The 24592-nt window shown below is 47.2% G+C and overlaps 1 protein-coding gene across 1 annotated transcript in view; it reads left to right on the plus strand.

Moving 5' to 3' along the window:
• Positions 1 to 24523, plus strand: part of ARID1A (AT-rich interaction domain 1A) — an 85703-nt gene extending 61180 nt beyond the window's left edge. Inside the window, 16 exon segments of the mRNA XM_025380900.1 lie at positions 3203 to 3443; positions 3733 to 3822; positions 4501 to 4668; positions 5678 to 5990; positions 8636 to 8781; positions 8872 to 8981; positions 10207 to 10416; positions 13855 to 14062; positions 15229 to 15361; positions 15541 to 15716; positions 16079 to 16229; positions 16312 to 16446; positions 16531 to 16627; positions 17053 to 17944; positions 18306 to 18436; positions 21437 to 24523. Coding sequence (XP_025236685.1) covers positions 3203 to 3443; positions 3733 to 3822; positions 4501 to 4668; positions 5678 to 5990; positions 8636 to 8781; positions 8872 to 8981; positions 10207 to 10416; positions 13855 to 14062; positions 15229 to 15361; positions 15541 to 15716; positions 16079 to 16229; positions 16312 to 16446; positions 16531 to 16627; positions 17053 to 17944; positions 18306 to 18436; positions 21437 to 23170 — 4935 coding nt within the window. The 3' untranslated portion in view covers positions 23171 to 24523.
• Positions 24524 to 24592: the final 69 nt, after the last annotated feature.

A 24592-nucleotide genomic window follows, 5' to 3' on the forward strand; every position in this document is an offset into this window, starting at 1 on the left:
TTTTTTTTTGTTTTTTTTTTTTTTGTTTTTTTGAGACGGAGTCTCAGTCTGTCTCCTAGGCTGGAATGCAGTAGTGCTATCTTGGCTCACTGTAACCTCCGCCTCCTGGGTTCAAGGAATTCTCCCCGCCTCAGCCTCCTGAGTACCTGGGATTACAGGTGCCCACCACCATGCCCGGGTAATTTTTGTATTTTTAGTAGAGATGGGGTTTCGCCATGTTGGCCAGGCTGGTCTCAAATTCCTGACCTCGTGATCCGCCCACCTCGGCCTCCTAAAGTGCTGGGATTACGGACATGAGCTACTGCGCCTGGCCAACATTTAATTTTTCAAAGCGATTTGAACTGAACCAAGTTCTCGTCTGATGGATGGATCCTTGATTCCTATTCTGTTCTGAAATACACTTCTTTTTCCTGTAAGCAGGAAAGTTCTTATTACCAAAAGCTGGCAGTTTGATAAGGAATGGAGACTGTAGTAAGGAGTAGGTTAGGGAACCTGCTGATCCCTAAAACAGATCATTGAGCTGTGGGATTTGCTGTAGACTGTAGGGCCTAATGAGTGCTTTTTGAGGCCGTTTCTACTTACAGTGGCTCTCCTTGTCATCTTGTTGCCTCTTTTAGTTTGTTCTTGGTTCAGAGGCTAGATGTCTGTGGTGTAACTTAGGCATCAAAACAGGGATGGGGCTGGGCACGGTGACTCATGCCTATCATATCAGCAATTTGGGAGGCCAGTGTGGGAGGATTGAGCCCAAGAATTTGGGACCACCCTGGGCAACATGGCAGAATCTCTTCTACACACACACACACACGGTGGCGCATGCCTATACACACACACACAGAGCCATATGTGGTGGCGCATGCCTGTAGTCCCAGCTACTCGGGAGGTGGAGGTAAGAGGATCACTTGAGCTAGGCAGGTTGAGGCTGTAGGGAGCTGGCATCGTGCCAGTGTACTCCAGCCTGGGGTAACAGAGTGAGACCCTGTCTCAAAAAAAAAAAAAAAAAAAAAAGAAGAACCAAGGATGGAGTCCCTCTCTCTTGGGACTAACGTGGGGCTCTTCATAGCTCCAGGTACTTTAGTCCTTCAAGAAAGGAAGATGTCCTTTGCTGTTACCTCGTGGTTGACCTCTTGAAATCGTTCTATGGTGGAACTAATTCTCATTGCATTTTTAAAGTATGCTGTGGTATGCCTGGCCTACTTCTTAACAAAAAAGAAAGCTAGCATTTTCTGACTTCTCAACTAACATGGAAAGCTGGACACAGGCACAAATGCATACCTATCTACCTGCCTTCAGAGCAAACTTTGTCTCCAAGAGCTCAGCAGAAATGCTCCCAGCCTAGTGAGGTACCAAGTGGTTTGTGGAAGGTCCACCCAGCTTGGATACTTGAAGGAGAGCCTAAAAGGTACTCTCTGACCTCCAGTGTTAACTGTCTGAGCTTAGTGTCAAAGTCACTTTCAGTCGATCTTTCCAGGGTGAGCTCGTTTATTGGAGCAGGAATAGACTCAAACCAACTTGGATCTCCTCCTCCTCGAGATGTGTGGTGTTTTCAGTTTTGTTTTTGTTTGTCTTCGAGACGGTGTTTTGCTCTGTTACCTATGCTGGAGTGCAGTGGTACAATCTTGGCTCCCTATAGCCTCCTCGTCACTGGCTTAAGAGATTATCCCACCTCAGCCTCCCAAGTAGCTGGGACTACCGCTGTACACCACGACACCTGGCTTATTTTTGGGGGTGTTTTTAGCAGAGACAGGGTTTTGCCGTGTTGCCCAGGCTGGTCTCGAACTCCTGGGCTCAAGTGATCTGCCTGCCTCAGCCTTCCAAAAGGAGCCACTGCATGTGACCCAGTGTGTTTAAGAGAACTCTTTTGTTTACCATTTAAGTGTCAGGGTTTTCATCCTTTCTTCAATTACAGTTAGTTCCAAGCCTGAAGTAATGTTGCTAGCTAGAGAATGAACATGGCGCAGGGGATGGAGTTAGGGTATATTTTCTGGGGTGAATATTTTTCATATTGAGCTCCTGTTTGCTAATACTGGAGTTTGTTGACCTAGAGTGAACTCTTTATTGATTAATTCAAGACAAGCAAAGCCTACAAATAAATACCAAGTTCTCACTGAAAAACATAAAAGCTGGGAAAAAACAGAATTTGTTCAATTGGCAAACATTTGTTGATTACTGTTATAGACCAGGTGTTAGGAGTATAGTCCCAGACCTTCTTGGCGGTTAAGAAATTGCCTTTCTCATCCAATGTATCTCTTTCTTACCTCCTACCCCTTATGTTGTAAAGTATGGTGACTTGGAGTGAGTCCTTGGCAAATGGAGGCTATGATAATCTATAATAATAATCATCATTCTAATATATAATAGAAGTAGAGGGGATCTATAAATGTTTCCCAAACTTGTTAACATTCTCTTGTAGCTCTTGGTACCATCCTGGCAGCATTTTGTAAAGTTCTGCTATTGGAAAAGAACTAAAGCCTCACTGAAGTAGTTGCTTTCTTATGACGATAGAAGTTAGGACTGGGAAAGAAGACGAAAGTGCTAGATCTGCTTCTGAGGGGCTAGAAGCATAGAAAAGGAATCAGCAAAACTCAGTCACACCATTGTTTGTATATTGTCTCACTACTATTGCACTATAGTGTCAGAGTTGAATAGTTTTGAAGGAGGCTTTATGGCCCACCAAGGTCTAATATATATTCCACCTGGTCCTTAACAGAGTTTGCCATATGTAAATTATAGTATTATGACTAGGGCCGGGTGCGGTGGCTCACGCCTATAATCTCAGCACTTTGGGAGGCCAAGGAGGGCCTCTTGCGATCGGGAGTTCGAGACCAGTCTGACCAACATGGAGAAAACCCGTCTCTACTAAAAATACAAAAAATTTAGCCAGGCGTGGTGGCACATGCCTGTAATCCCAGCCACTCAGGAGGCTGAGGCAGGAAAATCCCTTGGACCTGGGAGGCGGAGGTTGCGATGAGCTGAGACGCACCATTGCACTCCAGCCTGGGCAACAAGAGCGAAACTCTGTCTCAAAAAAAAAAAAAAATTGTTTTTTTTTTTTTTAAATAAAAATAGCATCATGAGTAAAGAACGTGTGTGATGTATTTGCTCTTGATTATTTAAGGAAAATGCTAAGCAAGTAGTAGGATTATTGATAGTAGAATCTTTCTGCCTAATATTACTAATCCATGTTCTTATGTATATGTTCTAGGATCTATCTGGTTCAATAGATGACCTCCCCATGGGGACAGAAGGAGCTCTGAGTCCTGGAGTGAGCACATCAGGGATTTCCAGCAGCCAAGGAGAGCAGAGTAATCCAGCTCAGTCTCCTTTTTCTCCTCATACTTCCCCTCACCTGCCTGGCATCCGAGGCCCCTCCCCGTCCCCTGTTGGCTCTCCCGCCAGTGTTGCTCAGTCTCGCTCAGGACCACTCTCGCCTGCTGCAGTGCCAGGTACCCTCAAGTGCTGGGCTTTAGGGAGAGGGAAAGGTGACTGCCCCCAGTAATATTAAGGAGTCCTAGTCTTCCCCTGGCAGAGAAAGCATCTCTGGCTCATGCTTGCATAGTTTCCCCCTTAGCATTTGGAGAAGGGAGATTGGAACCTGTTGGCTGGATCTCTGTGTGTGTGATACTGGGAGGTACTTGGCCTCTCCATGAGCCATTTCTAGCTCTGAATTGACTACCTAGCTAGAATTCCCAGGCTTAGCCATGATATTCTTATGTTGTTCTTTGTCTGGAGCAGGCAACCAGATGCCACCTCGGCCACCCAGTGGCCAGTCGGACAGCATCATGCATCCTTCCATGAACCAATCAAGCATTGCCCAAGATCGAGGTGAGAGCCTGGGTGTTGGGGAGGGGCAGGGAGCTAGGACAGACATTTGAGTGCCCTGTGCAGTAGCTTTTAGAGAGCTGTTTGACCATGAAGCTTAGGACAATCCCTGCAGCAAATTGTTTTTATATTCTTTAAAAGTTGACATGATAATTGTACTTATTTATGGGGAACATAGTGATGTTTCAATAGATATAACGTATAGTGATCAGATCAGGGTAATTAGCAGATATATAATCCCAAACACTTACTACTTCTTTGTGCTGAGACCCAGCAGCAAATTGTGAAGTTAGAGTGGGCTTGGCCATGTTAGTGTCTCCATTTCTCAGTACTTATCTCTGTTTTGATGGTTGCCCTCTTACATTTTGCCTCATGTGGTCGGCAGTTGCTGAAGACTCAACATTTGGTCTTTACTCATTAAGTCATTCATTTTGGTTTTTGTCATTCCTTTTTGTCTTTTCAAACCTCCATTTAGCAGAAACAGTTGGCATGCCCTGGTTAATGGCTTATGTCACTCTGAAGGTGCCTAAAATGACACACCACTATATAGAAAATCAGATAGAGACTCCATGCAAGTAGCTGCTAAAGAAAATGTAGATGGTAAAGTCCCAGGATAAGGAGGGAGAGCATTTGTTCGCATTGTATAAAGCTAATAACTATATGGATACTACCCACAAATAGGTTATATGCAGAGGAACCCCCAGATGCCCCAGTACAGTTCCCCCCAGCCCGGCTCAGCCTTATCTCCGCGTCAGCCTTCCGGAGGACAGATACACACAGGCATGGGCTCCTACCAGCAGAACTCCATGGGGAGCTATGGTCCCCAGGGGGGTCAGTATGGCCCACAAGGTCAGTATACTACCCAGTTAGGAGTAGATAGGGGTGAGAGGAGAAAACAGTTCCTTGTCTGATATGTTGCCATCTAGCTTGTAACCTTGTGAGAGAAGGGCTGTCCTTTGCCTTTTTTTTTTTTTTTTTTTTTTTTTTTTGAGAAGGAGTCTGGCTCTGTGGCCCAGACTGGAGTACAGTGGCCGGATCTCAGCTCACTGCAAGCTCCGCCTTCCGGGTTTACGCCATTCTCCTGCCTCAGGCTCCCGAGTAGCTGGGAACACAGACGCCCGCCACCTCGCCCGGCTAGTTTTTTGGATTTTTTAGTAGAGACGGGGTTTCACCGTGTTAGCCAGGATGGTCTTGATCTCCTGACCTCGTGATCCGCCTGTCTCGGCCTCCCAAAGTGCTGGGATTACAGGCTTGAGCCACCGCGCCCGGCTGTCCTTTGCCTTAAATCCACCCAGGCCAGGCCCTTGAAGAAGGGCAAGGAAAGATTCCATTTGTCTCCACTTACTCCGTCACTATGAGAAAGTCTTTCAATTTCACTGAGCCTCTGTTTCATTTGTAAAAATGGAGATAAGGTGTTTACTCCACCATTGAGCACAGACAATTAATACATGGTAGCTATTGGTTATTACTTTTTTTTAATTATTTTTAGTGAATAAGTCATAATGGAATAGATCTTTGCTCAAAATTGAAGCCCTAGGCAGATCAAAAGTTGAGTATCTTACACAGAGCATGGAGATAAAAAGGAAGTTATCTTCTTCTGGAAGTTGAAGTGCCTGTGTGGCAGCAAAGCCAGCCTTGCTCTGTGCTGCCTTTAAGATGGAGGGGATAACTGACCTGCCTTTACATGCTTCTGGCACCCCCCCACTTTTTCTCATGGAGATAAAGGCTACCATGAAGTTGGTCTCTTTCCTAACCAAAATATTGAATGACATTGTTTGGTGTTCTAGAGTTGAGAGATATTAGTGAGTTGCTAGTGAGTCACTAACCAAGTCTCTGTCTTCTCTTCCTCCCCTCTCAGGTGGCTACCCCAGGCAGCCAAACTATAATGCCTTGCCCAATGCCAACTATCCCAGTGCAGGCATGGCTGGAGGCATAAACCCCATGGGTGCCGGAGGTCAGATGCATGGACAGCCTGGCATCCCACCTTACGGCACACTCCCTCCAGGGAGGATGAGTCACGCCTCCATGGGCAACCGGCCTTATGGCCCTAACATGGCCAATATGCCACCTCAGGTTGGGTCAGGGATGTGTCCCCCACCAGGGGGCATGAACCGGAAAACCCAAGAAACTGCTGTCGCCATGCATGTTGCTGCCAACTCTATCCAAAACAGGTAAGGCCTGGGAAGTGTAGACCCACTCAGATTATTGAGATGCTTCTGGACCTAAATCGGGCGGCGGGGAAATGGGTGTGTGTATGAAGTGTTAATTCTTACATGTCTTAGATGGGTCTGAAATTTCACATGACTAAACATCATATGTAAAGAACTTTATAAAAAAACAGGGTTTTGGCCGGGCATGGTGGCTCACGCCTGTAATCCTAGCACTGTGGGAGGCCAAGGCGGGCAGATCATGAGGTCAGAAGTTTGAGACCAGCCTGACCAATATGGTGAAACCCCGTCTATACTAAAAATGCAAAAATTAGCTGGGTGTGGTGGTGCACGCCTATAATCCCAGCTACTCAGGAGGCTGAGGCAGGAGAATCGCTTGAACCCAGGAGGCGGAAGCTGCAGTGAGCCGAAATTGTGCCACTGCACTCCAGCCTGGGCGACAGAACTAGACTGAAAAAAAAAAATAGAAGAAAAGAAAAAAGGTTTTTATGGAGTGTTTTGTTTTGTTTTGGGATCTTTAGAGACAGGGCCTTGCTCTGTTCCCCAGACTGAATTGCAGTGCCATGACCACAGTTCACTGCAGCCTTGACCTCCCAGGCTTAGGTGATCCTCCCACCTCAGCTTTCTGAGTAGTTGGGACTACAGGCATACACCACCACACACGGCTAATTTATTTTTTATTTTTATTTATTTATTTACTTATTTTGAGACAGAGTCTCACTCCATTGCCCAAGCTGGAGTGCAGTGATATACTTTCAGCTCACTGCAACCTCTGCTTCCCAGGTTCAAGCGATTCTCCTGCCTCAGCCTCCCAAGTAGCTGGGATTACAGGTACCCGCCACCATGCCCTGTTAATTTCTATATTTTTAGTAGATACTGGGTTTCACCATGTTAGCCAGGCTGGTCTCGAACTCCTGACCTCAAGCGAGCTGCCTGCCTTGGCCTCCCAAAGTGCTAGGCATGATCCACCATGCCTAGCCTTTTTTTTTTTTTTTTTTTTTTTTTTTTTTTTAAATAGATGTGGGGTCTCACTATGTTGCCAGGGCTAAAGACAGCTTATTTTGATTTGCAAAATAAGTGTTCAGAGTAGGTAGTTTAACTTCTATCAGTCAACATTTTGGTTTCCAAAAGGATTCTTAATGATACATATGTCTTGGATCTTTGGTGTTAGAAATAGCAAATGGTAAGCTTGTGGTTTGCCATTTCTCTTACTGTTTTATGTGGTCCTGTGTGTTGACTCTGGTGCTAGAGTGCAGAAGGCTCACGTGATTAGGTTTAACGACTTCTTTGGCCACTAAATCTTATTGAGTTGTTGATGAACCAAGGTAAAATAGGGTGATTGACTATAAAGAGCTGGATTTGGTAGAACTTCAGAAAGATAGAAGTGCAAAGTTTGCATTAGCCCATCAAGAAATAATGCAAAGCCACCTCTGGGTGATATGCTGAGGGTTCCAGTCTGGAATTTAGCATGACAAAAAGTGGTACAGTTCGGCATTTCATCTATGTCTTTTGCCACAGACAGGGCCCTTAAATGGAAATACAACTTGACTTTGGAGGTGGCTTTGAGGAAGGCAGTACTTAAAAGACACAGCAGGGCTCTGCTTCAAAGAATTGTACCCTTTGAAATTCAGCTATTGTGGCTGGGTGCAGTGGCTCACTCCTGTTATCCTAGCACTTTGGGATACCGAGGCAGGTGGATGACCTGAGGTCAGGAGTTCAAGACCAGCCTGCCCAGCATGGCGAAACCCCATCTCTACTAAAAATACAAAAAATTAGCCAGGCATGGTGGTAGGCACCTGTAATCCCAGCTACTTGGGAGGCTGAGGCAGGAGAATCGCTTGAACCTGGGAGGCGGAGGTTGCAGGTTGCAGTGAGCCGAGATTGCACCGTTGCACTCCAGCCTGGGCGACAAGAATGAAACTCCCATCTAAAAAAAAAAAAAAAATTGGCTGGGCACGGTGGCTCACCCCTATAATCCCAGCACTTTGGGAGGCCGAGGCAGGCGGATCACGAGGACAGGACATTGAGACCATCCTGGCTAATACGGGGAAACTCTGTCTCTACTAAAAGTACAAAAAATTAGCCAGGCATGGTGGCGGGCACCTGTAGTCCCAGCTACTTGGGAGGCTGAGGCAGGAGAATGGCGTGAACCTGGGAGGCGGAGCTTGCAGCGAGCCGAGATCACGCTACTGCACTCCAGCCTGGGCAACAGAGCGAGGCTCTATCTCAAAAAAAAAAAAATTAAATAAACTATTGTTCGCTATCCAGAACTTGAACTCTCTTAGTATCTTTTGTGGGATGTAGAAGATAAGAGAATCTGGGTGTTAGCTGGACATGGTGGTGCATGCCTCATAGTCTTAGGCACTCAGGAGGCTGAGGAAGGCAGATCGTTGGAGCTCAGGAGTTTAAGGCTGCAAAAAGCTATGATCACACCACTGCACTCCAGCCAGGGTGCCAGAGCAATACCGTATCTCAAGAAAATAAAGAAAAATAATACCTGGATGTTGCATAGTTCTAGTTTTGGGGACCCATCAGTGTTTTCCTTTTAATCCTAACTAGATGATCACACAGCATTATTTGGCTCAAGTTCAAATCTAAAAGCCCAGAGTCTAACCTTTGTCTCTCTCACTTTCCATCTTCTTCCTTAGGCCGCCAGGCTACCCCAATATGAATCAAGGGGGCATGATGGGAACTGGACCTCCTTATGGACAAGGGATTAATAGTATGGCTGGCATGATCAACCCTCAGGGACCCCCATATTCCATGGGTGGAACCATGGCCAACAATTCTGCAGGTAAGTGCTAGTCATTCTCACTAGGGATTTCTTCAAGAGTCACATCACAGCTAAACTTACTGGTCTTGAGAATTTTTTTCTCTTTTACAGGGATGGCAGCCAGCCCAGAGATGATGGGCCTTGGGGATGTCAAGTTAACTCCAGCCACCAAAATGAACAACAAGGCAGACGGGACACCCAAGACAGAATCCAAATCCAAGGTAGCAATTTTTGTCTTGACTCTTTCAATTTTGTGTCCTATCTTTTTCAGTGGTAGGAAGGAAAAAGAAAAGAGAGAGACAAGATCCCAGCCTTTTATGACACCGGACTAGATAGTCTCTGAAAAAGCTGCTGTTGCCTCCTCTTATCATGAAGGGTCTCAGAATAATAGCTCAGTGAGTTGGGTCTGGGTTGGTCTAAGGGATCCTGGTAAATAACATAATATTCTCACAGCTGTTTGTTATGGGGGAAATGCCAGACCCTGCAGCATCAAACTCTCTGTGCTGTTTGGCTGGTGCCCTCTGTGAAACCATGCCTCCTGTACTCAAGCATTGATAGATGGGGTGTGCCATGGGCAACTAGTTGCTCTTCTCTTCCTGAACCTTACTCGTGGCAGCAGGAATGGTACCCTGTGTACTGTAAAGAAGGAGATAAGGCACATGAGACTTGATTCCTTGGCTTCCCTTAGGTTGGTCCTGGGTGTGCTGTTAGGCTGTGCAGAAGTAATGGGTCCTACTCAGCATTTGGGTCGTTTGAAATATTTCTGTCCTTGGCCATACCTCACTTTCCCTATCTATATACGTAGGGAAAATAAAAATCATAGCTGTTACCTCCTATGAGTTTTCACCTCTAGCTCCCAGCCCTTTTGACCATCCTCCTGTCTTGGACAGGATGATATCCAAAGCCCTTCAACCAGGTGGGAAACCCTTCCTTTCTTTAGAAGAGGCAAAGAGTTTCTTTTCATTTTAGTCCATCCCATTGCCTCAAGATCATGTTGTGAGTTTTTCGATTTACCTAAAACATAGTACCTAAGTACGTTCAGGCTCCTGGGTAGTAGTGTGGGAGTAGTAGTGGCTTTGATGTCAGATGGACAAGGATTTGATCCTCAGCCTGCCACTTAAAAGCTGTGAGATCTTACGCTTTGCCTCCTGGTGCCTGCTTCCTTATCTTTAAAAATGGGGATAATTTTATAGTATCTAATATATAAAGGCATCTAGCATCCCACCCAGTACATAACATATATTCAGTGTTAGCTTCCTTCCTTTATAGGAAAAAAAAAAAAATTGGTTCTTTTTTGGCCCTTCAACCTTGTGAAGGCAGGGCAGGTGTTAGTGACCACCCCAGAGTAAGAAGCTTTAACACTGCTCCTGTCAAGAGACTTCTGAGACCCTTAGCATAGGCTTTGAATCTGACCCATTCCTATGAATTTTGACCTGAACCTTCCAGAAATCCAGTTCTTCTACTACAACCAATGAGAAGATCACCAAGTTGTATGAGCTGGGTGGTGAGCCTGAGAGGAAGATGTGGGTGGACCGTTATCTGGCCTTCACTGAGGAGAAGGCCATGGGCATGACAAATCTGCCTGCTGTGGGTAGGAAACCTCTGGACCTCTATCGCCTCTATGTGTCTGTGAAGGAGATTGGTGGATTGACTCAGGTGAGTGGGTGCCTGACACTTGACTGCCCCTGTGGTTTCCACAAACCCCTTTCTTAGGTACTCACTGGCTTCACGTGGTACCATGCATCCCACAGGGACATCATCCTCTCCTGCTCTCTGAGTCGAATATTGATAATATTGATAGACCAGGGAGCACAGGTTTCCCAGAAGATAAGGCAGGAAGCAGAGACCTCCCTGGTAGTATGAGGTATTAGCAGTAAGTTTACCGTATATCTAGGGTCCCACTGAGATGCAAAGCTAGGGAAGGTCTGTGGGCATTCTGATTCCATGGGAGGCAATTTGGCATAGTAGCAAAGACAGGATTTGGAGAGATGGACCTGGTTTTGAGTCCCTTCTTACCCACTTACAACATATATGACCTTAAGGTGTGTAACCACTCTGAACCTTAATTTTCTTATTTGTAAAATACAAACACTATGTAACAGTATATAACTCACTAGACTATCAAAAGTTAGAAAAACCTTGACTTTCAGCAAGGTTTCTGCCACATAAATCGGCCTGCAAGATGGTACAGAGGCAGCCAGAGTATAAGTAGATCTTCCCATTCCTGGAATCTTCCCAGTAGAGACAGGATTTCAGGAACTGTTTAGTAGAAATAGTTTATTATAAAGGAAGAAGTAGTAGGAAATGATGTGTTTAGTTTTTCTGTATGGGAAACTTAAATGATAACCTGAATTGGACACCACCCAGAGCTTGCGCCTACTCTGATACCTTACAATTTTGTAGACTTAGCCCAGGAGGCAAACAGGTGAGGCAGCACAGGCAGACAGCAGACTGTGCCTTGCAGACTTTCCTCCTGTGTGTGTTCTGTAGTCACCAGACCAGAAGCCTGCTGTTGGATCAGTTTGTGGCTGAGCTCGGGGAGGCGTGGCAGGGAGGGACTTATTCCAGACCTTCTAAATCAGAAGAGGAAAACAGCTGTCACCAGCAGAAAAGAAAGTGATTGGAATGAAGCCAGCCAACAGTCAGTTATGAATTCCTTCTCCCTTCAGGCTTTATTCCCCTCCCCCACAAAGGAAAACAAAACAAAACAAGACACGTGCATACTGCCACATAACTGGCATGAGAAGCAAAGCCATGGAAGGCTTTTGAGGTGACTCCATGTATATTCCTGCCATTCTCCCTGATACTCAGATCTCATAGTCAAGTCTTCCCTGCCTATAGGGAAGGAGAGCTTTGGGTTAGGTTTCGCTCGCTTCTGATTCGGTGAGCTTCAGGGTTCACTGAACCTAGGATGAGATACAGAGAGAATTCTGATGTCTGAGTCTCTTCCAGATTGCAAAAGGATGCAAACCTTTAAAATGCCTTGTAATTGAACTTTTAAAAGACAGTGATAATTCAGGGGCAAAAGAGTGCTTTTTATAAGTTAGTTTATGAAGGCTCCAAGAAAGCAAAGCTGCATCTTGAGCTTATCTAAAGGATTAGTAGGGTTTAGGTGGAAGAGTGGCCAATCCAGTAGACTGGCCTAGATGCCACGGAGATGGGAGAGAGTCTGGATATTTCCCACCAAGGCCGTCTCCAACCATGAAGACTTAGCTCAGGTGTTACCCACTCTAAGAAGTATTCCTAGTCACCTCTGCCCCATCTAGGTTGTCCCCCTCTGCCTGTTGAAACTCCTCTTTCTAGTGTCATGGGTACCGTATCAGCAGACATTACGACTTACTGAACTTCCTTTGTGTATAGGGACTGGAAAACCCTTGTTCCCAGGCCTTGGGGGAACAGATTTACCATATGGTAGATGAATAAGCCTAAGAATACATGAAGAAGGAGACCTGTCCATCTAGAGCAGAAAGACTAATTGTAGGGAGCATCTGGGGAATGGGCTTGGTCAGTGTGCCCTAAAGCTGAGGGAAGGAGGCAGAACTGTAGGTTGGCTGCTGGGGAGGTACAAAAGTCATAATAAGGCCGGGCGCAGTGGCTCAAGCCTGTAATCCCAGCACTTTGGGAGGCCGAGGCGGGCGGATCACGAGGTCAGGAGATCGAGACCATCCTGGCTAACATGGTGAAACCCCGTCTCTACTAAAAATACAAAAAATGAGCTGGGCGTGGTGGCGGGCGTCTGTAGTCCCAGCTACTCGGAGGCTGAGGCAGGAGAATGGCATGAACCTGGGAGGCAGAGCTTGCAGTGAGCCAAGATCGCGCCACTGCACTCCAGCCTAGGTGACAAAGCGAGACTCCGTCTCAAAAAAAAAAAAAAAAAAAAGTCATAATAAGGCCCTGGGCCAGGCACAGTGGCTCACACCTATAATCCCAGCACTTTGGGAGGCTGAGACGGGCGGATCATCTGAGGTCAGGAGTTTGAGACCAGCCTGGCCAACATGGCCAAACCTTGTCTCTACTAAAAATATAAAAATTAGTGGGGCATGGTGGCGGGCGCCTGTAGTCCCACTGCTTGGCAGACTGAGGCAGGAGAATCACTTGAACCCAGGAGGAGGAGGTTGCAGTGAGCAGAAATGGCGCCACTACACTCCAGCCTGGGTGACAAAGTGAGATTCTGTCTCTAAATAAATAAATAAATAAGACCCTGAACACCTGGACCATCAGGACAGTGACTGGTAAGGGAAAGGGATCTCCGGTTATTTGTCAGTGAGATATGTTAGGGGAGCCAGTGGCACAAGAATGTCAAATTTGCAGGGAGCACCATGCCAAGAAAAAAACCAGATGTGAAAATTCCCAGTTTGACAAAGCAAGTCAAGCAGGGTGGTCATTGATACTATCACGAGTCTCCATTTTATAAAATGTTAGTTTTTATTAGTGCATTTAAAACAGGATTTAGGGCCAGGCACAGTGGCTCATGCCTGTAATCTCAGCACTTTAGGAGGCTGAGGCGAGTAGATGACTTGAAGCCAGGAGTTTGAGACCAGCCTGGCCAACATGGTGAAACCCTGTCTCCACTAAAAATACAGAAATTAGCCAGAAGTGGTGGTGCACGCCTGTAATCCCAGCTACTGGGGAGGCTGAGATAAGAGAATCGCTTGAGCCCGGGAGGCAGAGGTTGCAGTGAGCTGAGATCGTGCCACTGCATTCCAGCCTAGGCGACAGAGCGAGATTTATTTTTTCTGTCTCAAAAAAAAAGAAAAAAAAAGGATTTAGATATGCAGATGATTTGTACACCATTTTTTAGCAGTGTACTAAAAAACTGGACTCTGAATTCTGTTCCAGTAGTAATGTGAAATTTGCCCTGTTTTGCATAAGCACAGTCTGATAGTTGCAGTGGAACATCCTGAGGGTAAAACGAAGCCAGCTGCAGATTTAGCACTTCTTGTGGAGTATCCACCAAGCAAGTTTAACTTTTTTAATTAACTAAGAACTGTGATTTTACAAAGATGAATACCTTGCAGCCTGATGGGGCTTGGGACTTTCGGGCAGAAAACCAGGCGGGAGATATACCCCGACTCTTTTGGTTTGATTATACAGGTCAACAAGAACAAAAAATGGCGGGAACTTGCAACCAACCTCAATGTGGGCACATCAAGCAGTGCTGCCAGCTCCTTGAAAAAGCAGTATATCCAGTGTCTCTATGCCTTTGAATGCAAGATTGAACGGGGAGAAGACCCTCCCCCAGACATCTTTGCAGCTGCTGATTCCAAGAAGTCGCAGCCCAAGATCCAGCCTCCCTCTCCTGGTAAGGATGGGATCAGCGGCCCCACCAAGGCTGAGAGGGCCTGTTGCCCTGGCCTCATATTCAGTGGTACCTGCCTCCAGTAGGATATGCCAAGGATCTGTGCTCTGCCTTGCCCTACCACAGGGCTTAATAGGTTGGCTGACTAGAGAGTGGGCAGTGAAAACTCCCTTGGGAGGTACTCTGCAGCAGCCCTTAAAGTTTTAATTTTTGTTGTGCAGCTGGCAACTTGCCAAATGTTTGTAAAGTTGTGAATGGGAGGGGCACAAGAGGAGTTGAGGGAACTGACAAATGGCAGCAAGACAGGGCCATCTGGGAGCTTTGGCCCCTTGATATCAGCACCTTAGAATGCAGCTCAGACTAGAGCCCTGAATTCCCCAGGGAGCTGAGATGGTAATGAATGGAAAGGAGGGAGTGGGGAAGGCATATGAATGGAACTCCCTGATGGGAGTGCCTCTGCCCACCCTCCTTTCTGAGAGGAGGCTGAGGCCTAGGGCGAGCCTAGAGAGGAAAGAAGACCAGGGTGCCTGGAAGGTGGGTGTAAACACATGTGCCCTGGTGTTGACCTCTGAGGGTGTAATGAGTACCTGAGATGACTCATCAGCTGGGGAGGCCTCAGCAGTGGGATATCTACTGCCAGGAATGGTAACTATTGGAAACATTAATTACTAGTAGTTTTGTACTCATCAGCTTAGAAGAACATTTGAACTTGAGAGATGACACCAAGCTGGATGCTTCAGAACAGGAGCTCCTAGACTCCTAAAATACATCCCAGATTTGGAAGCCCCTCCCTACCCAGGATTTGGGAGGCTCTGACTGGAGCTCATGGGCCCGCATTACAGGGTTTAATAGGTTAGACAAGGTCCTTTGGAGGAGTGAAAAGAAATAGCCAGGGAAGCTGGCAGTGACTCAAGGAATCACCAGCATGGTGATGTCATGGCCACAACACTCCTCTTTTCTACATGGAAAACAAAAACAAAGAGCTACAAAACCCTCAAATTCCCGTCTTTATGACCTGGCCTTGTAGATCCTCTGCTAAGAAGGGTGATCAGGCTTTAAAGGCCTTAGGAAGAACTTTCCCAAAGAGATTCTGGGTCATTCGTGTGTTTGTGTGAGAGTTAAACACTTTCATGCCAAGCAAACTGCTCAAATTGTATCTCTGTCCACAGCGGGATCAGGATCTATGCAGGGGCCCCAGACTCCTCAGTCAACCAGCAGTTCCATGGCAGAAGGAGGAGACTTAAAGCCACCAACTCCAGCATCCACACCACACAGTCAGATCCCCCCATTGCCAGGCATGAGGTATGGCCAAGAGCAGGGCAGATGGTTGGGAGGGATGGCTGGAGATAAGTGCATGGGAACTCCTTTGCAGCCAAAGGGTGGTCTTTGCCTCTGCCTTCCCAGCCAGTGACTACTGCGTGTCCTGTTATATTGGAAAAATTGGTCTATTTGTGGTCTAATTGGTTTTCCTCACTCTGGAGCAGGAGCAATTCGGTTGGGATCCAGGATGCCTTTAATGATGGAAGTGACTCCACATTCCAGAAGCGGAATTCCATGACTCCAAACCCTGGGTATCAGCCCAGTATGAATACCTCTGACATGATGGGGCGCATGTCCTATGAGCCAAATAAGGATCCTTATGGCAGCATGAGGAAAGGTGACTGATCTGATTGCTATTTGAGCTTGTGCTCGTAAAGATGGGACCAGTGAAATGGTGGGAAATCTTGAGAGTGGGTCAGGGTTCTTGTGGAGCCATCTTCTGAGATAATGCATTTCCTGCCCTAACTACCCCTCTTCATCCCTACCTCCTTTCTTGTCTCCTCCTTGACCTCACCTTGTCATCCCTTAACAAGTACATGCCTTCTGCTGGTTGGGGCCTCTTTAGATCTCTGTTTTGAACTTGTCTGGAAAACAATGAGATCAAACTTGAAGAGGGCCTGGGTCTTTGGAGCAGACAAATATATATTACCAGCTTTGCCAACTTACCAGTTTGTTCACTGCTTGCCTTTCTACACTCAGCTCCAGGGAGTGATCCCTTCATGTCCTCAGGGCAGGGCCCCAACGGCGGGATGGGTGACCCCTACAGTCGTGCTGCTGGCCCTGGGCTAGGAAATGTGGCGATGGGACCACGACAGCACTATCCCTATGGAGGTCCTTATGACAGAGTGAGGTAAGCATGACCCCAGCTCCTGTCCACCCGCCAGCACCCTGAGGCTATAGTGGGCTCAATCTGTCTCTTCAATTTTGTTTAGGACGGAGCCTGGAATAGGGCCTGAGGGAAACATGAGCACTGGGGCCCCACAGCCTAATCTCATGCCTTCCAACCCAGACTCGGGGATGTATTCTCCTAGCCGCTACCCCCCGCAGCAGCAGCAGCAGCAGCAACGGTGAGTAAAGCCTGGTCTTGGTGCTGCTGTGACTCAGACTTTGCCACTACCCACCCTGATCCTGTGTTTCTTTGCCTCCTGTAGACATGATTCCTATGGCAATCAGTTCTCCACCCAAGGTACCCCTTCTGGCAGCCCCTTCCCCAGCCAGCAGACCACAATGTATCAACAGCAGCAGCAGGTGAGGAGGGTAGCTGGGAATGGACCGGCATGCAGGTTCGTCTTGAAAGCTAGTAGTAAACTAACGTGTTGAAGTCTAAGAAGCTCACTTTAGATATTTTGGCATTCTTCTCTCATCTGACTGGCCAGTCCTGCTTGAAGAGCCAAGTCCTCAGTCTCTTCTCTATTTGGAGTTGGAAGGGGCTAGAAATAGACCTTATTTTGATCGTTAGGTTTTGTATATTTTTCTACTTAGAGCAAGGGAGGGGAAGAAAGAGTGGTGGTTGCTTTTGGAAACAACTTCAAAAGATAATTTGTTAAGGTGATTCCCATGTTTCCTTGGAGTCTATGGCCACCAGGCATCTAGTTGTAGCCATCTCGGCATCTGTGGGCTTTATGTCCCTGAGTGCAGAGTATTAACTTCCCCTCTGCTTGTCTCTGCCTTAGAATTACAAGCGGCCAATGGATGGCACATATGGCCCTCCTGCCAAGCGGCATGAAGGGGAGATGTACAGCGTGCCATACAGCACTGGGCAGGGGCAGCCTCAGCAGCAGCAGTTGCCCCCAGCCCAGCCCCAGCCTGCCAGCCAGCAACAAGCTGCCCAGCCTTCCCCTCAGCAAGATGTATACAACCAATATGGCAATGCCTATCCTGCCACTGCCACCGCTGCTACTGAGCGCCGACCAGCAGGCGGCCCCCAGAACCAATTTCCATTCCAGTTTGGCCGAGACCGTGTCTCTGCACCCCCTGGCACCAATGCCCAGCAAAACATGCCACCGCAAATGATGGGCGGCCCCATACAGGCATCAGCTGAGGTTGCTCAGCAAGGCACCATGTGGCAGGGGCGTAATGACATGACCTATAATTATGCCAACAGGCAGAGCACGGGCTCTGCTCCCCAGGGGCCCACCTATCATGGCGTGAACCGAACAGATGAAATGCTGCACACAGATCAGAGGGCCAACCACGAAGGCCCGTGGCCTTCCCATGGCACACGCCAGCCCCCATATGGTCCCTCTGCCCCTGTGCCCCCCATGACAAGGCCCCCTCCATCTAACTACCAGCCCCCGCCAAGCATGCAGAATCACATTCCTCAGGTATCCAGCCCTGCTCCCCTGCCCCGGCCAATGGAGAACCGCACCTCTCCTAGCAAGTCTCCATTCCTGCACTCTGGGATGAAAATGCAGAAGGCAGGTCCCCCAGTACCTGCCTCACACATAGCACCTGCCCCTGTGCAGCCCCCCATGATTCGGCGGGATATCACCTTCCCACCTGGCTCTGTTGAAGCCACACAGCCTGTGTTGAAGCAGAGGAGGCGGCTCACAATGAAAGACATTGGTAAGGAGATCTCCCTCATTCGGTTGCCTAATCTGCCCCTTTCTGTCTTGTCCATTGTTCCCTCCACCTTAATATTCTGGATGAGGTTGAATCTGGTCCAATATTGACTAAAATAGAACCAAAGAACTTTGGAAAAGGAAGAAATAAGCTAACTAAAAGTTTTCCTTCAAAACATTGCCATGCAGTGATGTCCTAGACAGACAGCTTAGAAGCCATGAGGGGCTGGTGTGTGTCATCTCCCAGACAGGAACTGCCTTCTACATTGTGTTATCTTCAGAGTAGCCTCACTGATGGGGCAACCCTGGGGGTGCCTCCAGCCAACCCGGGCTTGGTGGATGGACGACATGGAGGTTTATTTCAGGAACCCCGGAGGCATGGCGGGTAATGATGTCCCTCAAGTCTGGTCTCCTGGCAGAGAGCACATGGGCATTAGATACCATCAACATCCTGCTATATGATGACAACAGCATCATGACCTTCAATCTCAGTCAGGTGAGTATCAGTGCCTGGGGAAGATTGAGATGGTTTGGGATCTTCTTAGTGTAGACAATGGGAATGTCTCATCTTTAGCCACCATGGTCTTTCTCTTTCACTCTTGTAGATATCTTCCATGCCAGTACTTTGCTTCCTTTGCCTCTGGGCACAGGCCCAGGATCTTGAGAGCAATAATAATTTGTTTACATGATACCTTAACACAGGATTGACTTCAAAAGGAATTTGGGAGACACTTTGGGGTATTAGTAAGAATGCAGATTCTATTGATGCCAGTGAGGACACCACATTTTCTAGAAGAATCTTGTGTTTTTTGTTTTTTTTTAATAGAGACAAGGTTTCACTATGTTGCCCAGGTTCATGAACTCCTGAGTTCAAGTGATCCTCCCAAAGTGCTAGGATTACAGGTGTGAGCCACCAGGCCTGGCCTGAATCTGTGGTCTTTTTATCAGTGAGCAGAGTACATTGTTTCCATTTTTCCCTTTCTTCTTTGAACAGTAGGGGCCTTTGTTGATCCCAGTGTCCTTAGATGTAGAGTGGATGGGGGATTTGGTTGTTTAACAATATTCTTACAAAGCTGATTGTTCAGACCCACCCTCCATAGGATGTGCACACTAGTAGAGGTGCTGGAAAGAGTTTGTGCTGCATCATCCTACTCTTTTTCTTTTGATCATCTTTAATACCTACCAACCTGTATATCAAGGAGCTGACTTATTAATAGTTACCATTTATTGTGCTCTTATTTTGTGCCAGGTCCTTAATATTCTGTTTCATGTCATCCTAGCAACAGCCCTCAGAGACAGGAGATATGGTCATTTAGGGATGAGTAAATAGGCTCAGAGTCTTACCCTTGTTGAGGTTCACATAGCTGTCAGTAGAATCTATCTGATTCCTAAGCCTGATTTTATTTCCATTGCATATTATTGCCTACCATGAGAAAGGAAAAATTTTGATAGAGCAGTTTTCATATGCCAGGTATTTGACATCTCCCATTTACACCTCAGAATAACCCTGTAAAGTTTAGGAATTTTTATTTTATACAGCTACTTCCTGGAAAAGCCAGAATTTTTTTTTTTTTTTTTTTTTTTTTTTTTTTTTTTTTTAAGAGACTCTGGCACCTAGGCTGGAGTGTAGTAGTGCCCTCATGGCTCACTGCAGCCTCAAACTTCTGGGCTCAAGCGATCCTCTTGCCTCAGCCTCCATGTCCAGCTATTTATTTATTTTGAGACAGGGTCTCCATTACTCAAGCTAGAGTGCAGTGGTGCAATCACAGCTCACTGCAGTCTCGACCTTCCAGGCTCAGGTGATCCTCCCACCTCAGCTTCCCAAGTAGCTAGGACTACAGGTGCACGCCAACATGCTCAGCTAATTATTATTATCATCATTATTATTATTATTATTATTTTGAGAGATGGGGCTTCACCATGTTGCCCAGGCTGATCTCAGACTCCTGGGCTCAAGTGATTCACCTGCCTCAGCCTCTCAAAGTACAGGTGTGAGCCACTGCTCCAGGCCCCAGCTAACTTCCTTATTTTTTGTAGAGGCATGGTCTCACTGTGTTGCCCAGGCTGGTCTCAAACTCCTAGGCTCAACTGATTCTCCCACTTCAACCTTCCAAAGTGTTGGGATTACCGGCTGGGCGCAGTGGCTCACACCTGTAATCCCAGCTCTTCAGGAGGCCGGGCAGGAGGATCGCTTGAGGTCAGGAATTTGAGACCAGCTTGGCCAACATGGTGAAACCCCGTCTCTACTAAAAATACAGAAATTAGGCTGGGCGTGGTGGCTCACTCCAGTAATCCTCACACTTTGGGAGGGAGGCCAAGGTGGGTGGATCACTTGAGGTTAGGAGTTCAAGACCAGCCTGGCCAATATGGTAAAACCCCATATCTACCAAAATATAAAAATTAACCAGGCCTGGTGACACACCTGTAATCCCAGCTACTTGGGAGGCAGAGGCAGGAGAATCACTTTGAACCCAGGAGGCAGAGGTTGCAGTGAGCTGAGATTGCACCACTGCACTCCAGCCTGGCCAACAGAGCGGGACTCTGTCTCAAAAAAAAAAAAAAAAATACACACACCCCACACACACTATCCCGATGTGGTGGCAGGCGCCTGTAATCCCAGCTACTCAGGAGGCTAAGGCAGGAGAAGAATCACTTGAACCCAGGAGGCGGAGGCTGCAGCCAGCTGAGATCACACCACTACACTCCAGCCTGGATGACAGTGAGACTTTGTCTCAAAAAAAAACAAAAAAAAGTGTTGGGATTACAGGTGTGAGCCACTGCTTCCAGCTCCTAGATCTAATTTGAAAGCCCTTATTTTTTTCCCATCTGCTCTACTGTTCAGCCAAAGATTGTGACTGGAGAGGAGTGTTTTCTTCTAGAGGTAAATAAATGGCCTATATATTATCCAAGGTGGAATTTGGGTCTCTGTAGCCCCAGTTTGGACCAGTGTTTGGAGAGCTGAAGCCTCATCCCACTCCTTATGCTGCAAGATCCATGGAGTTCCAGCCCCCTAGACTATTGGGGAGCTTGGAGAAGAGAGCCATGAACATCTGCCCACATTGCATTCTCTTCTCTTAGCTTGAGTCACCATGCCTAAGCTTGGGTTCCACTTGGCAGTGAGATGGAGAGAATGTCCTAAAAGAGATAATGGCAGTGACCACCAGGTTGAAAACTGGCCTGGTGAAGAACAGCAGAAGATTGTTTGGGAAAAGAGAAAGCTAAGAGATGACTGGCCCTGGTGGGTGAGGTGCAAAGCTGTTGGCTAGTGTTCCTGGAGATAGGCTTATGTGAAGGTAGGTTGGGCAGAAGAAAGAACTTTGTGTTGGGCATAGAAGAGATTAAGATGAACAATTTGCTCTGTGGAGAACCTTTGGGAAAGGAGCAACTCTGCCTCTCCCAGCTGATACAGAAGACTTGGGGAGGTCTCTCAAGTCAAGGATTCTGTTCTTTGACCACTTTTATCCCTTAATTTATTTCCTGTTCTTTCTCTTTTTAGCTCCCAGGGTTGCTAGAGCTCCTTGTAGAATATTTCCGACGATGCCTGATTGAGATCTTTGGCATTTTAAAGGAGTATGAGGTGGGTGACCCAGGACAGAGAACGCTACTGGATCCTGGGAGGTTCAGCAAGGTGTCTAGTCCAGCTCCCATGGAGGGTGGGGAAGAAGAAGAAGAACTTCTAGGTCCTAAACTAGAAGAGGAAGAAGAAGAGGAAGTAGTTGAAAATGATGAGGAGATAGCCTTTTCAGGCAAGGACAAGCCAGCTTCAGAGAATAGTGAGGAGAAGCTGATCAGTAAGTTTGACAAGCTTCCAGTAAAGATCGTACAGAAGAATGACCCATTTGTGGTGGACTGCTCAGATAAGCTTGGGCGTGTGCAGGAGTTTGACAGTGGCCTGCTGCACTGGCGGATTGGTGGGGGGGACACCACTGAGCATATCCAGACCCACTTCGAAAGCAAGACAGAGCTGCTGCCTTCCCGGCCTCATGCACCCTGCCCACCAGCCCCCCGGAAGCATGTGACAACAGCAGAGGGTACGCCAGGGACAACAGACCAGGAGGGACCCCCACCTGATGGACCTCCAGAAAAACGGATCACAGCCACTATGGATGACATGTTGTCTACTCGGTCTAGCACCTTGACCGAGGATGGAGCTAAGAGTGCAGAGGCCATCAAGGAGAGCAGCAAGTTTCCATTTGGCATTAGCCCAGCACAGAGCCACCGGAATATCAAGATCCTAGAGGACGAACCCCACAGTAAGGATGAGACCCCACTGTGTACCCTTCTGGACTGGCAGGATTCTCTTGCCAAGCGCTGTGTCTGTGTCTCCAATACCATTCGAAGCCTGTCATTTGTGCCAGGCAATGACTTTGAGATGTCCAAACACCCGGGGCTGCTGCTCATCCTGGGCAAGCTGATCCTGCTGCACCACAAGCACCCAGAACGGAAGCAGGCACCACTAACTTATGAGAAGGAGGAGGAACAGGACCAAGGGGTGAGCTGCAACAAAGTGGAGTGGTGGTGGGACTGCTTGGAGATGCTCCGGGAAAACACCTTGGTTACACTCGCCAACATCTCGGGGCAGTTGGACCTATCCCCATACCCCGAGAGCATTTGCCTGCCTGTCCTGGACGGACTCCTACACTGGGCAGTTTGCCCTTCAGCTGAAGCCCAGGACCCCTTTTCCACCCTGGGCCCCAATGCCGTCCTTTCCCCGCAGAGACTGGTCTTGGAAACCCTCAGCAAACTCAGCATCCAGGACAACAATGTGGACCTGATTCTGGCCACACCCCCCTTCAGTCGCCTGGAGAAGTTGTATAGCACTATGGTGCGCTTCCTCAGTGACCGAAAGAACCCGGTGTGCCGGGAGATGGCTGTGGTACTGCTGGCCAACCTGGCTCAGGGGGACAGCCTGGCAGCTCGTGCCATTGCAGTGCAGAAGGGCAGTATCGGCAACCTCCTGGGCTTCCTAGAGGACAGCCTTGCCGCCACGCAGTTCCAGCAGAGCCAGGCCAGCCTCCTCCACATGCAGAACCCACCCTTTGAGCCAACTAGTGTGGACATGATGCGGCGGGCTGCCCGCGCGCTGCTTGCCCTGGCCAAGGTGGACGAGAACCACTCAGAGTTTACTCTGTACGAATCACGGCTGTTGGACATCTCGGTATCACCGTTGATGAACTCATTGGTTTCACAAGTCATTTGTGATGTACTGTTTTTGATTGGCCAGTCATGACAGCCGTGGGACACCTCCCCCCCTGTGTGTGTGTGCGTGTGTGGAGAACTTAGAAACTGACTGTTGCCCTTTATTTATGCAAAACCACCTCAGAATCCAGTTTACCCTGTGCTGTCCAGCTTCTCCCTTGGGAAAAAGTCTCTCCTGTTTCTCTTTCCTCCTTCCACCTCCCCCCGTCCACCACCTCACGCCTTTCTGTTCCTTGTCCTCACCTTACTCCCCTCAGGACCCCACCCCACCCTCTTTGAAAAGACAAAGCTCTGCCTACATAGAATACTTTTTTTATTTTAACCAAAGTTACTGTTGTTTACAGTGAGTTTGGGGAAAAAAAAATAAAATAAAAATGGCTTTCCCAGTCCTTGCATCAACGGGACGCCACATTTCATAACTGTTTTTAATGGTAAAAAAAAAAAAAGGAAAAAAATACAAAAAAAAAAATTCTGAAGGACAAAAAAGGTGACTGCTGAACTGTGTGTGGTTTATTGTTGTACATTCACAATCTTGCAGGAGCCAAGAAGTTCGCAGTTGTGAACAGACCCTGTTCACTGGAGAGGCCTGTGCAGTAGAGTGTAGACCCTTTCATGTACTGTACTGTACACCTGATACTGTAAACATACTGTAATAATAATGTCTCACATGGAAACAAGAGAAAACGCTGGGTCAGCAGCAAGCTGTAGTTTTTAAAAATGTTTTTAGTTAAACGTTGAGGAGAAAAAAAAAGGCTTTTCCCCCAAAGTATCATGTGTGAACCTACAACACCCTGACCTCTTTCTCTCCTCCTTGATTGTATGAATAACCCTGAGATCACCTCTTAGAACTGGTTTTAACCTTTAGCTGCAGCGGCTGCGCTGCCACGTGTGTATATATATGACGTTGTACATTGCACATACCCTTGGATCCCCACAGTTTGGTCCTCATCCCAGCTACCCCTTTATAGTATGACGAGTTAACAAGTTGGTGACCTGCACAAAGCGAGACACAGCTATTTAATCTCTTGCCAGACATCGCCCCTCTTGGTGCGATGCTGTACAGGTCTCTGTAAAAAGTCCTTGCTGTCTCAGCAGCCAATCAACTTATAGTTTATTTTTTTCTGGGTTTTTGTTTTGTTTTGTTTTCTTTCTAATCGAGGTGTGAAAAAGTTCTAGGTTCAGTTGAAGTTCTGATGAAGAAACACAATTGAGATTTTTTCAGTGATAAAATCTGCATATTTGTATTTCAACAATGTAGCTAAAACTTGATGTAAATTCCTCCTTTTTTTCCTTTTTTGGCTTAATGAATATCATTTATTCAGTATGAAATCTTTATACTATATGTTCCACGTGTTAAGAATAAATGTACATTAAATCTTGGTAAGACTTTTGTGAAGCTTTTTATTTTCAAACTAAAACTTGACCTTTGTCGGGGGGTAGGAGGTAGTCCTGT

Source organism: Theropithecus gelada, chromosome 1, assembly GCF_003255815.1.
Source record: "Theropithecus gelada isolate Dixy chromosome 1, Tgel_1.0, whole genome shotgun sequence".
Classification (NCBI taxonomy): domain Eukaryota; kingdom Metazoa; phylum Chordata; class Mammalia; order Primates; family Cercopithecidae; genus Theropithecus; species Theropithecus gelada.